Source organism: Morone saxatilis, unplaced genomic scaffold (genome assembly GCF_004916995.1).
Source record: "Morone saxatilis isolate NCDOM2014 unplaced genomic scaffold, NCSU_SB_2.0 Contig15, whole genome shotgun sequence".
Lineage (NCBI taxonomy): Eukaryota > Metazoa > Chordata > Actinopteri > Moronidae > Morone > Morone saxatilis.
In genome coordinates, this window is record NW_023339707.1 from 18247109 (window position 1) to 18259531 (window position 12423).

General features: G+C 39.2%; 1 protein-coding gene across 1 annotated transcript in view; it reads right to left on the reverse strand.

Annotated features, from left to right (window-relative positions):
- Nucleotides 1-12423, reverse strand: part of LOC118324325 (cadherin-4-like) — a 222494-nt gene that overhangs the window by 29970 nt on the left and 180101 nt on the right. Inside the window, exons 6-7 of the mRNA XM_035656608.1 lie at nucleotides 6811-6966; nucleotides 1785-1929 (exon numbers count right to left, since the gene is read on the reverse strand). Of these exons, the coding sequence (XP_035512501.1) occupies nucleotides 1785-1929; nucleotides 6811-6966 (301 nt within the window). The remainder of the gene's footprint in view (nucleotides 1-1784; nucleotides 1930-6810; nucleotides 6967-12423) is intronic.

Here is a 12423-nt window from a genome sequence, read left to right on the forward strand (position 1 = left end):
CCTAAAATATGGCTGTTAAACCACTTGGATTTTCCATAGCAGTTTGATAACACTTACAATAAAGTGAATTGATCTTTATAGATTTATGCTTTATAGATTTATGATACCTGTTCTGTAAATAATACTCCATCAGCTACAGGCACAGATACAGTATATAGTATGTGTAGATATAATTGTGATCAGTTTTTATGACCACATAACTCACATCTTATTTCGCATTTACTGGGTACATTGAAAAGGCTGCAAATGTAATGTATAATAACGTGTACCATTTATTTATTACCTTACCAAAATGGAAGGCTCTTAAATGCACTACTAGATTTTGACAACAGATATTGGAAACTTTAATCATATTATTCTGATTACATAAAAACAAGGTAATACATCATCTAGATGTTTGATAACCCTTGCTTAAGTTGATCTAATATTGTTAAGGACCTCTTCTGTAAATAATCTCTCCAACTACAAGCACAACTAAGCACAGACATACAGCCTACTATATGCAGAGAATAAGCGACTATCCCTCCATAAATGCACCACTTGTTTGCTGCCTCCACACACTCATATAACTCTGTGGGATCACTGCCTGTCACCCAATCTCTCCATCTCTCTCCCTCTTGCTCTCCCTCTCTTGCAGCCGATTCTAATTGCCAGTGATAGTGATATCATGCCAGTGACAGCCCCTGTCCGAGGATAATTGTAACCGCAGCTCCCATTTCAAACTTCATTACATTTCAAAGCAACATTTGTCAATGACTCGGCCAGAGGGAGCACTTTAAAGGCCTCTCAGCGAGACAAGAAAAAAAAAGGCCGGTAGGAACAGAGGGAGAGGAAAAGAAATAAATAGAGGACAGACTCCATATTTGGTTTGATTCCAAGTGAAGTGACTATCAGTCCTCCACCCATCACTTTTTTTCTAAAGATAGAGGGATAGAGAGTAGGAGATGAAGAATCACAATGTGTCACACATCGCCAGGGTAATTTCATTAAGCTGCACTCTTAGGGGGTTTAATGTGGACCCTTTGTACGGGCGTCCTAAGCTGTGCCTGACAGGATTAGGTCCCCATAATGACTCTTTAATTTGCAAACTAATTCAAGTCTGTAATTGGCCTTCCATTGAAACCACTGGAGCTCTAAATTCTAAAACTCTCTTTTTTTATGATTATTGTTCATCTGAATGTCATGCATGCCACAGAGACTTGTCTGCTGTGTGGGGCAAGGCAGAGGGGGAGGAGACAGCGGCAAAGAAAAAAGAAAGAAGAGGAAAGGAAATGAGCACCTGGACACCTCTTGAGATCACCTCTGGTGCAATAAACTCTGGCTCATCAGGCTCACACTCACACACATGCATGCTCACCGAGAGCTCATCTCTGTGATTCTTCCGCTCTGAGGTTGGACATAAAATGACCCAGTGGTGCTACAGCGTGGTACATTTAATCCTCAATCTCCTCTCCAGCCTGAGCACCCTCTTTGGTTTATGGCCACTGCTGCAGCCGGCTAAATGAAAAGCCACTGTAGGAGACAGATTCTCTGTCTGTCTGCTAAATCAAGGGGAATGGAAAATTCTCTGTTGCGTCCAAGATTCACTGGTGTAGTCATACTTTTAACGACACCAATACTCCTGATATACTAGTCGCTCTTCCTCCGTCCACACATATCCAAACCCCTCACCAATCCACACATTTCTTGGATCTTTCTTAATAAATGCTCCTGTAATTGCACCTGGTTCACACTTTACTTCTTGTTTCTTCCATCGATTCATCCATCCATTCATGTTTCATTACCTGGTTTAGAGCCTTCATCCACAGAGCCATTGTAGACCTGGTTTTTGAACTCTGGCCTGTTGTCATTCATGTCAATGACGAAGATGTACAGATCGATGGGGTTCTCAACCTGGTTCCCGTTCATGTCCACGGCATGGGCTCGCAACTGGGAGACACAAAACCACACAAAATGAGGTTACATTATGGGATGAGCCAGTAATTAAATGATAAATCTTTAATGTAAAATAATTTCTTAAAGGAAGAGCAAGGGTCTATCCATCTGACAACATGATTGGTCTACATTTTCTAAATTTATCTATTTTTAAAGGACCAGTGTGTAGGATTTAGTGGCATCTAGCGATGAAGTTGCTAGATGTCTCCAAACAAATTAGCATCTGTCCAGCTGCCGGAGTCCAGACGCTGCTAAAAAACATTGAGAAGCTGAAGCCGATAAAAACAAATTCAATTGTTACTATGATCTCACAGAAATAAGACTAAGGAGCAGTGGCAAGTGCATTTTTTTAAAACCTCTTTTTCCCTGGGTCAAGCCTGACCTGAAATTCTGGAGACAAAATGCTTCAGCAACCTCTGTGTGTGCATTGTGGATAACATATAATTAAATGTATATTTGGTTTTAACAGGTGAAAAGTGTGTAATGTTATTCTTCTGATGAAAGCTAAGACATTAAAGGACATCACTTCTGAGACATCATTGAATCATGTGTACTAAAACTATATCTTAGACTAAACAAAAAAAAAAAATTTGTTGCATCAGATTATCGAATCTGATGAAGCAACGCGTGAAACGTTCATTCCTTTTTATTTTTAATGTAATATTTCAATAAAGTAGTGTTTTTTGGTTTCCTGTGGTTTCCTCTGCACCAGCTAGGACTCAGGAGAAATCTGTGCAGGGGGTATCTTCAGCTTTTTATTTCAGATTACTTTAGTCTAGTTCAGTTTAAAGTCTTTGGGTCCTGTATTTATTTAAAATGTTATATTTTCGGTTTGTGGTTAGTAACACTCACATTAACTGCTGTTAAGTTGCCTATACACAATAGTTGTTGGCATATTTGAGTACCACTTCTTTATATCACTCCTGGTATAGATGCCTCTTGGTGCATTCCCAACTGTCTGCGCTCAGGAGTGGACAAAATAAAGGAAGACACAACATAAATAAAACACTAACACACTGAAAGAAGTCTGTTGTTTTACCCTTCAAGGTGACTACTTTCACAGCACCTCTAAAGCAAAAACAGAAAATCACCTCTGCACTCTTTTTTGAATTTGGCATTCAGCCCTGCTTGTGAATACACAGGCTGATAAAATCTGCATTATTGAATTATACAGTATAAAAGTTTCAAAAAGATTTCCTAAACCTACAAGACAATATTAAGTAGGGTCAAACGTGAAATTCAGGATATTTTTCTTGCGGAGTAATTGCCTTTGCGATCATGTACTTTCTCAAGGCTTATTATCTCTTTTACATTTAGTCCCCAGAAGTTTTTATCTCAGCAGAAACCAAAACAAGAAACATCTTATTTTATTGGCTCTGTTGTAAAAGGCAAGGTGTCTGTTTCAGGATCACTGTGTTGGATCCCAGGCCAACACTCTGTCTGGTTTTGTTTGAAAGACAGTCCTGAAAATCACTTCCCTCTGACTCCACAAATACAGTCAGCCCATCTCAAATTCAACTCAGCTATACTCAGATCAATGGAATCACCAACGAGAATTTCTCACAAAGTTTGGACATGCTGTAAAATGTGTCCTGACTGTTTTTTCTTTTATGAAGTCTGTAGGAAAAAAAATGTAACAGAATAAATGAAACGAGAGCGAGGAAAATAATCAGGAAAATGTTGAGTTTGAATAAACGCTTGTGGTTTGTTTTTCACTCCATACGTGAAGGTCAAACTAACAGACTCAAGTGACATTTCAAAATGAATTCCTGGGTTCTCTGTAAAGCTGTTTTGATTCACTTCACCTTACCTGGGAATGTTTATATCCCTGAACATGACTTATTCAGTGATATTCCTGTCAGCTGGAAGTACTGGAGATGTTTAGTTTATATCATACAAAGGAAAAAAAAAATTCTGATACTATCTACACCCTGCTCCTAACAACATAGGGCTTGTAAATATTTATTCTGTTAAAATGTCAGCAATCAATTTCAGGCAAAAGACCCTCTACCGTATTTCATGTTAGTGATATTCATCTAAAGGAAAGAAAGAGTGACAGAATTGGAAAGGGCTGGGGGAAAGAATGAAAACATGTTAGGAACAGCGGCGGAAGAAAGATGAAAAATTGTAACATGAGCAGATTATTTTCTCTGTCATGTATGGAGAATTGAGGGAATGGTAGTCTTTCCATCTGAGAATGGCTGACGGGAAAAAATGCTACCTGGCCACTGCAAAAACATGAGAGCCAGATAAGTGAAATAGCCTCTAGGCTTGTTGCGGCAGGAAATAGAATAAGTTGCATTCTCCATCAGCTTCTTCTCCTCGCAGAGGTGAAGATCCTCTCCACTGCTGCCCATCCTCTCCTCTCCACCGTCTCTTTCCACTCTGCACCTCCACCAAAATTGTGTCTTCAGGTCTCCCTGAGGTTAATTTGACTTTACTTTTTCCTCTGCATTGTCTGATCTGTCCTGCACCCAATATCCGTGCGCTGCCATCACACATCGCATCTCACTGTGCTGTAACAGGCTAGGAGCCAGGCCCCTTATCTCTGCCCACCTTCATCCCTCCATCCCGCAGGCACCGACACCCTAATTCAATAACAGCAGGAGTCAGAGATTACCGCCATGTTTAAAGAAGGCAAAATGTAATTCTGGGTCCACATTAAAGTTATTATCTTGAAAGGCAGGGGGGAGAAAACAGACTGGACCAGGCAGCGCTTGGCATTTGGCAAAGAGGCGGCATCCTGATAGAGATAACAGCAGACCCAGAAGCTCCAAGGTTTTTTTCCTCATAAGAATGCATCTTGTTGCATGGCTGGTTTTGAATTTCGGAGTGCTCATTCTTTTGAAATAAAAAGAAGTAGACCGTAACTTTGTTCTGTCCTTGCATGAAATATAAGGTAAACAAAAGAAAAAACACAAAGTCATATTCTAACTTTGTGTGTTGTTGCTTTCCAGGATGTTGTTGCTCAGCAAATAAACTCTTCCCTGTCTTTAAAGCTTTTGGATTGAGGATGTTTATTATACAACACAGTTTAATTGCTTTCCTGTTGATCTAACAGCATCTAGTGTGAGAGGCCTTTAATTGAACTGCAACACCTTTCTTCATCTGTTTACACGTACATCTTTACTTTGTCTCATCTGGTTTCTTCCTGCACTTTGTATTCCACACCAACTAACACTTTTTCTCTACAACAAACACAGAGTTTAACTTAAACAGCCTTTAGCAAGCCTCCGCCTTTCTTAACAAATCACTTCATTGATTGGAGTTTCTCCTGGGTATAAATCTGCCCAGCTCCCACTAAAAGGTTGGGCTTGCCAGCTCACCGGGACTGTAAGTCAGGCTAGATTCCCATATGAATACAAGGATAGCGTCAGGTACAGAGACAGAGAAAACAAGAAACAGAAACATGAAGTGATGAATCCAATGTTGTTGCTCAATAAATCAAAGCCTCCTGGCTCTTTTTTCATGCCAGTAGAAAGACTAACTAAACTGAGTTAGTACTTTTCTTATTGTTTTTAATGTACTTTGCCTGACATTTTCATGCCAGCATGCACAGCACGAAGGTGAGCCGAGAGGGCACATTTACAGTAATAAAAGGAATATTTTAACATTTTGGGAAGTAAGCTTATTTGCTCTCTTTCTGAGAATGAGATGAAAAGATCAATACGCTCATGACTGTATGCTAAATATAAAGCTAGAGCCCGGAGATGATTAGCTCAGGTTTGCATAAAGATTGGAAGCAGGGGAGAACAGCTAGCCTGGCTCTGTTCAAAGGTTAAATAATCTGCATAACAGCACCTCTCAATTTGAGACAAGATAAATCTCATGAGATATAATGTGTTAATTAGTAAGATTTTGAGGTGCTGGTCCAGAATTGTTTAACTTTGGACGAAGCCAGGCTAAGCTATTGCCCCCTGCAACCAGTCTTTATGCTAAGCTAAGCTAGCATCTGTAGGGTGTAGCTTCATATTTAGCGTACAGACTTGTCAGATGACTACTATCTATCTTCTCATATAACTCTTGGCAAGAAAGAAAATAAGCACGTTTCCAAAAATGTCACATGAGAGTCATATTGATCTTTTCGTCTCACTCTCAGGGAGAGGGCAAAATATTGGTGTTCCCATCTTCACTCATCCAGGTTTTATTTTCCTTCTAAGCCATTCTTCCTCTCTAACCGGTAAGTCTTTTTATCATGTGCCACTGTTACTTGCACAGCAGTGGAAAAGCTATAAAAAAATGAATGTGACTGTCTGAGAGCTTAATGATTAATTATCACATTCTCTGACTTATGGTTCACTTCATCCACTTAAGTTTTGCACACAGCGCTGTCGCATCTATACAAGTGAAAAGGTGCAAATTGGACATTCTGTCATTCCATGATCATTATGCACTAAAAATTTTATTATTCTTCGCAGTGATAAAAGAACAAGGACAAAGACATACACACACACACACACACACACACACACACACTACTCTTCTGGAAAATGTTAATGTTGCCATGTTAAAGTGTGTTCATGCTTAATTCAATAATGCAATACAATATTGTTTGTTAAGTGTATTAAATAGATTTAATTACATTTTTAAAGCTGATTTGCTTTTTCATAATTTGTTATGTTAAACAATATATGCTAAAATAATGAAAGAATAAATTAAATCTAAAACAACTGTCTAATATAATTTGCACATTTTATTTTGGGAAGTTCAAAAGCAAATATAAAAAAGCAGAAAAGCAGATGAAGATATATATATAAACTTTATTTCTTCTTTGAGTGCTTTTCATTTGTCACTTTTCAAATGTCGTAGCTGTCGTAGCTCTTCTTGTGTGTATGTGTGTGTGTGCGAGAGAGAGAGAGAAAGACACACACTCACATGGTAAGAAGAGCGATGCTCTCTATCAAGAGGTTTGGTGACGAACATCTTTCCAAGCACAGGGTCGATATTGAACACCTCATTGGGTGGTTGATCTGCTCCCACCCCAGTGATGCTGTATCGGATCGAGATGTCCTGGTCCTGGTCTGAACGAATCTGCATCACAACAAACAAAGAGGAACACTCAATCAATCAGGTAAATCAAAGTGTTTATTAAAGTCTCATACTGTGTGTCACAGAGGCCAAATTACTTTTTCTGTCTCTATCCCTCTCTTGCACTGAGGAAATTTGGTACAACATGGGGTGTTTATTATTCAAGGACCAGTTTGTGATATACAGTCCTGGAGTTTAATAATTTTGTCCTTACACAATCTTAGAAACATTTTAATTTAATATTTCAGGGAGGGAGAAATGAAATCAACATATAGTCACTGTTAACTTTGACAGTCAGGTTGTGATTTATTAAGATTTGCTGGAGCCAAGCTGGGATTACAGACAGGTTGTGGACAAAAATAACAATTAGATAAGAAAGTGAAAATATGCGGTTGTAATTGTTGTGTAATTAGGAAACCAACAACAGGGAACATAACAATAAACAAATTTTGAGGAGGCAAAAATAGGCCTGAGGAAAATAACAATCTCAAATCCAGGGTTGCACACACGAAGAGAATTATTTAATAACTGTGGGCTATGTGAGTCAGAATGTTCTTTAAGAAATAGGCCTGCATTTTGGTTTAGATTTCCTTGCCAGATACACAGTTAATAGGTGCATTAAGTGCACTGCTAGGTCTGTGATTTGGACTGAAGTGCTGTGTAATTGGGACTCATTTGGAGGAGTTTTTCAATTTAGTGCCCAAATAGAGTCCAAACCTCCAAGCATCTCTGTCCATTAACTGCATGACAACCCGTGAACATCAGCTGGTGTATCAAAATGACTCAATCATATACTTACTGCAGTATGCGAGCACATGCTGTACACAAGTACACAAACGTACAAACACACACACAGAGGAATGGTCAGCTTTTTTCTTCTAATCAATGACTATTTCAGTGGAGAGCCTGAGTGCACCAGATGAGTAAGACTGTCCAAAGTTGTCTCCATCTTTCACCACTTGAGGAACCAATTTAGCCACACTTTTGACACACCGGGAATTCTGCCCTGCTGAGAAAATAGCTGGAACAACTAACAAGGACAAGGGACGGACATACAGTATTAGACAGGTGTCATCCTGACTCTACCTGCTGGTGGAATGAAAACCTGTCACCATCACTGACACTTACTTCTCTTCCTCTTCATCAGCATCAACATTATCCTCAACTCTCTGTTAGAAAGATCCAGTCTAGTCACACAAATGTGATCAGTTATAGACACCTTGCCTGTAAGAATGCAAGTGGAGCTGTCACAACATCCCACTGATGCTATTTGTGCATGTCTGCATGTGTGTTTTCTTTGGGGAATAGAGGAAGGAGAACCTCAGAATGCTCTGCACATATCTCTGCGAATTACTGCTGGCAGCTATGATAATTAACGAGCTATAGGCATTGACTGCTATAACTTCAAAGAAGCTCTGCCCGTTAAACACCAACAAACTAACAAATATCCAGCTAGCAACTCTGTTGAACTCTCAATGTAGCACCATTACCCTCCTCTATAGGCAAAGCAAAGAGACTGCAGCACACTGACTCCATCTACCTCTCCTGTCGCATTAGAAAATACAAGCAATTATTACACATCCGTCCGCCAAACTCTCCCCCCTTCCATTCATCCCCCTTTTCTCCTCCCCTCTCCTTGTCTCTCCTTTCCTCTGCCCTCCCTTCTCCTTTCCAGCTCCTTCTCTCTCATCTCCACTCCTCCCCTTTCCTCTCATCTCTCCCCTCCGCTTTCTCTCATCACTCTCTCTCTCTTTCTTTGCTTCAGGTCTCCGTGGGGACAGAAGCCATGCATGAAAAATGAAATTACTTCAATCCGTTGGCCTTGGCAGTGGTGTATAAATCCTCACCAGTTAGGAAGTGATAGCTCTCCATAATTCCATTTGGGTTTTCCCCGCCCCCCTGATTTCCCACCCGTCTCCAAGTCGGCCTGCTTCGGGTGGGGGGTGGATTCAGCTGCATGTTTCCACAGTCATTCCAGCCAATTAGCTCTCCCTCCCACAACGTTCACGTAAATGATTTTAAAACTATTGCGGGACGGTGCCTGAAATCCTTTTCCTCATCAGTTTCTACCAAATATTTGTACATGGTTGCATGAGCATTGAGCATACATATGGGCATTCAAAGCATTTCTTTGGCTCATGATTTAATAATGTATGCAATAAGACATGCATGCATTACATATGCATATATATATATATGGTTATGCATTAAGGGGTCCAATAATGGATGTCAAGGAACTGATTCAGCTCGCTGTTGTTGCATGTTATCATTCTCCTTCTTTTATCATATTGTGATGGGCAGGATGTCATTTCAATAGTGAGCAGCTCTCACTGTCATTCTGCCATTTTAGCTTCAGAGAGGGAGAGAATGTGCTGAAAAAAGCCCAGCATGAGATGAACACGAACAGCTTCTCATACTGCATAAGTACTTTTTTTTTCCTTTAATGAAAAAAACTTTAATGGAAACTCACTCCCTCTCTTGCTACACTGCTATCTTGAACGGCACACAATAACACAGAGTAACATGCAGTCACATACACATAAAATGTCTCCAGCGGGAGAAAAAGGAATTCATTTTCAAGAGCGCCAAAAAAAATCAAAAACTGTTTTTCACTTTTTTCTTTCTTTGTGTTTTCTTTTATTCCTTCTGATTTTTCCTGTCTTTTCTTGATAGTTTGTGTGTCTATAGGGTAGATGGAGTGGGGACAAGAAGCACTCAGCTAAGAGAGTTGACAATTAAATGAATTATTAATCAATCAAAAGACCTATATGTAAAACATTAGATGAAGGAAACAAAAACCCAGAGTAGACTAAATTGTTATTTGACCCTAAACAGAGAATATAAAATGGCTGAATATCTCCAGTGTGTTGATGCTGACCAAATACAGGCTCAGTGACCACCAACTAGCCATAGAAACTGGAAGACACAGACAGACAAGGGTGCCTAGAGAGGAGCGTGTGTGTGATCATTGTTCAACAGGAGAAATAGAAACACAGATAGACTTCCTCCTCCACTGTTCTCTTCACTGAGATATTTCCACCACAAGGAGTAGTTCACCGACTACAGCTCCTGTAGTAGCTGAATATGTATCTGCCTGCTACATGCCTGAGGGGCTCATTACCACTAATAATATGATATTGAGTAGTTGTATTAAATTATATATATTGTAAATGAATGCATTGAATTGAGAATTTTTTTATATTGTACAAAATATACTGTAATGTATTTAATATGTAATATGGAAATATGTGATTATTGATTATTATTATTATTATTAACTGCTTTGGCAACAACATGTTTTTGTTCTTGCCAATAAAGCAAGTGTCATACTCAGAATAATTATTATTAAATCATTTTAAAACTTACCAGGAACAGCAGTTGTTTCACCAGACCCTTTCCATTAAATACTGGATATATAGAGAATTTTGAGGTATTCTTGCTTTCTAAAACTAATGTTTGTGTCTTTCCATCAGCTCTGTATTTATTTGTGCTTCTTTTAAATGTCGCTGTGTGTTTGATTTCTTTTTACGTCTACCTCTGACTTGCTTCAATCTTCGGTTTTTATTGTAATCCTGCATACTTATAGTAGTCACAGAGTTTATAAGAACTCCATGAAATTGCTGATATGGGTAACAGTGTGCCTTAACGTTACATAGTGAACAGTCTGCTTGATGTGGGTGAGTTTAGTCAAAGACAGACCAGTAGTTTATTTAAAGCAGAGAGGAGAGATGTTTCTGGGAATTACCTCGGCATCAACACTAAAGGAAAAATAAGTTGTTCTGGGTCCTATAATGTTGTCAGTGAAATGGCTATTTGGCTATTTCTACAATCTATTGTATATAGTTATTATTAATGCCTGGCAGTGGGCCATTCAGTCGGATTCCACCTTAAATCAATGAAACAAGGCGGTAGAAACACTACCACTTTTCTCCACAGGGGCCGCCAGAGTCAACACAAAATGAAAGTTCCTTGTTGGACTTTAATTTACTATAATTTCATGGTCTTTCACAGATACACACATGCCGGCATTTTAGCCGTTTACCAGCTGCATTTGGACCTCTGGAGAACCTGCAGTGAACCCTCACCTCTTCAGAGTGCGCTGCAGTGACTCTGCAGCTCAAACAGTGAAGTGATGGCTGCTGTTGTGAAGGGGAGACCTCGGCACTGTGGCCCTCAGCTCACCCATCAGAGGGTAACTGGTAAAGTGCAGACTGAGTGCGTTTTTATCTGTTCATCTGAACTTTGGCTGCTATTCCTCAGAGCTTTGCCCCAACAAAGCCTGCTTTATCCTTTCTTGTCGACAACCTTTACCTTTTGTTACCCCCACTCCGGTAACATAGTGTTGTATTGTTGGATTCAGACCTCCAACATCATGGTCAGCTTTGAAGAAAAATAATGAGTTAAAAATGAAGTATGTGGGGTGAATACAGTGTTGCACCTGCTCTCACTTACTGCAACCTGGAGTTCTGATATTTAAAGATACTGAATAGTGATGTGATTATTTTAAAAGGGTTAGGGTAGTCCCGAGTGTTTTCCAGTCCTCAGAAAACCAACAAAGACCACTTTGTCTTCACCATTAACAACCGTTTTTCCTCTGTGCTATATAACATTGTATTGTTGTCACGCTAAAATGCATTGCAAGAATAACACAGAAAAAATAGCCTATATTTCAGCATTATAGTTCATTACTTTAAGTAAAAACTAAATGTTAAATTTTTACCTAAAGATCTAAACTTTGCAAGACGCTGACCACAAGCCTATTCCCACAAAGGCCATTCACTTGATAAACACCTCGTCAAGCATTTGAAAACGTTTAACTGACTTAAACACACCAAAAAAGCTATAGAACAAGTAGAAAAACAACAGAATTTGTCAAATAATGCTAATACTTAAATGCCACATACAGGAATGTGTATACAATATTCAGGAAAAACTCACTCTTTTGATCAAATTAACGTGAAATATCTGCTCAAAAATTCATCCAAATTTCACAAAGTCTCCTGCAGTAGTTATTTCGTTCACGTATTGGGATTAATTGTACAGTTTACAATTTTTTCTGCACTGATATATTGTTATTCATTGATTATAATATAAATAGGTCCATAAATATGCAGTTTACTCCAACAAATAGAAAGTGCCCCTTAAGAAAAAGATGGGACCACTGGGGTAACTATAGTGGTACAAAGTGGATATAACCTACTGTTATATAAGACTAACAAGAATATGGTAACTTTATTAGGCATGCAATAGCATACACTGCTTACATATTTTTCTAGAGCCTTTGAGGTATCAAACCGCAGTATTGGTTCTCGCGCTGAGATCTCTGATATGTCTGTTATTGCGAGTCCACTACAGCTTTGTAACTGAGCGCCTGACAGGTACAGCTTTGTCTGCCAGCACACAGCAGTGAGCTAAGCTGAAAGCGTGGTTTCAGTGCAGAGCAAAGTTCGACCGGTCAAC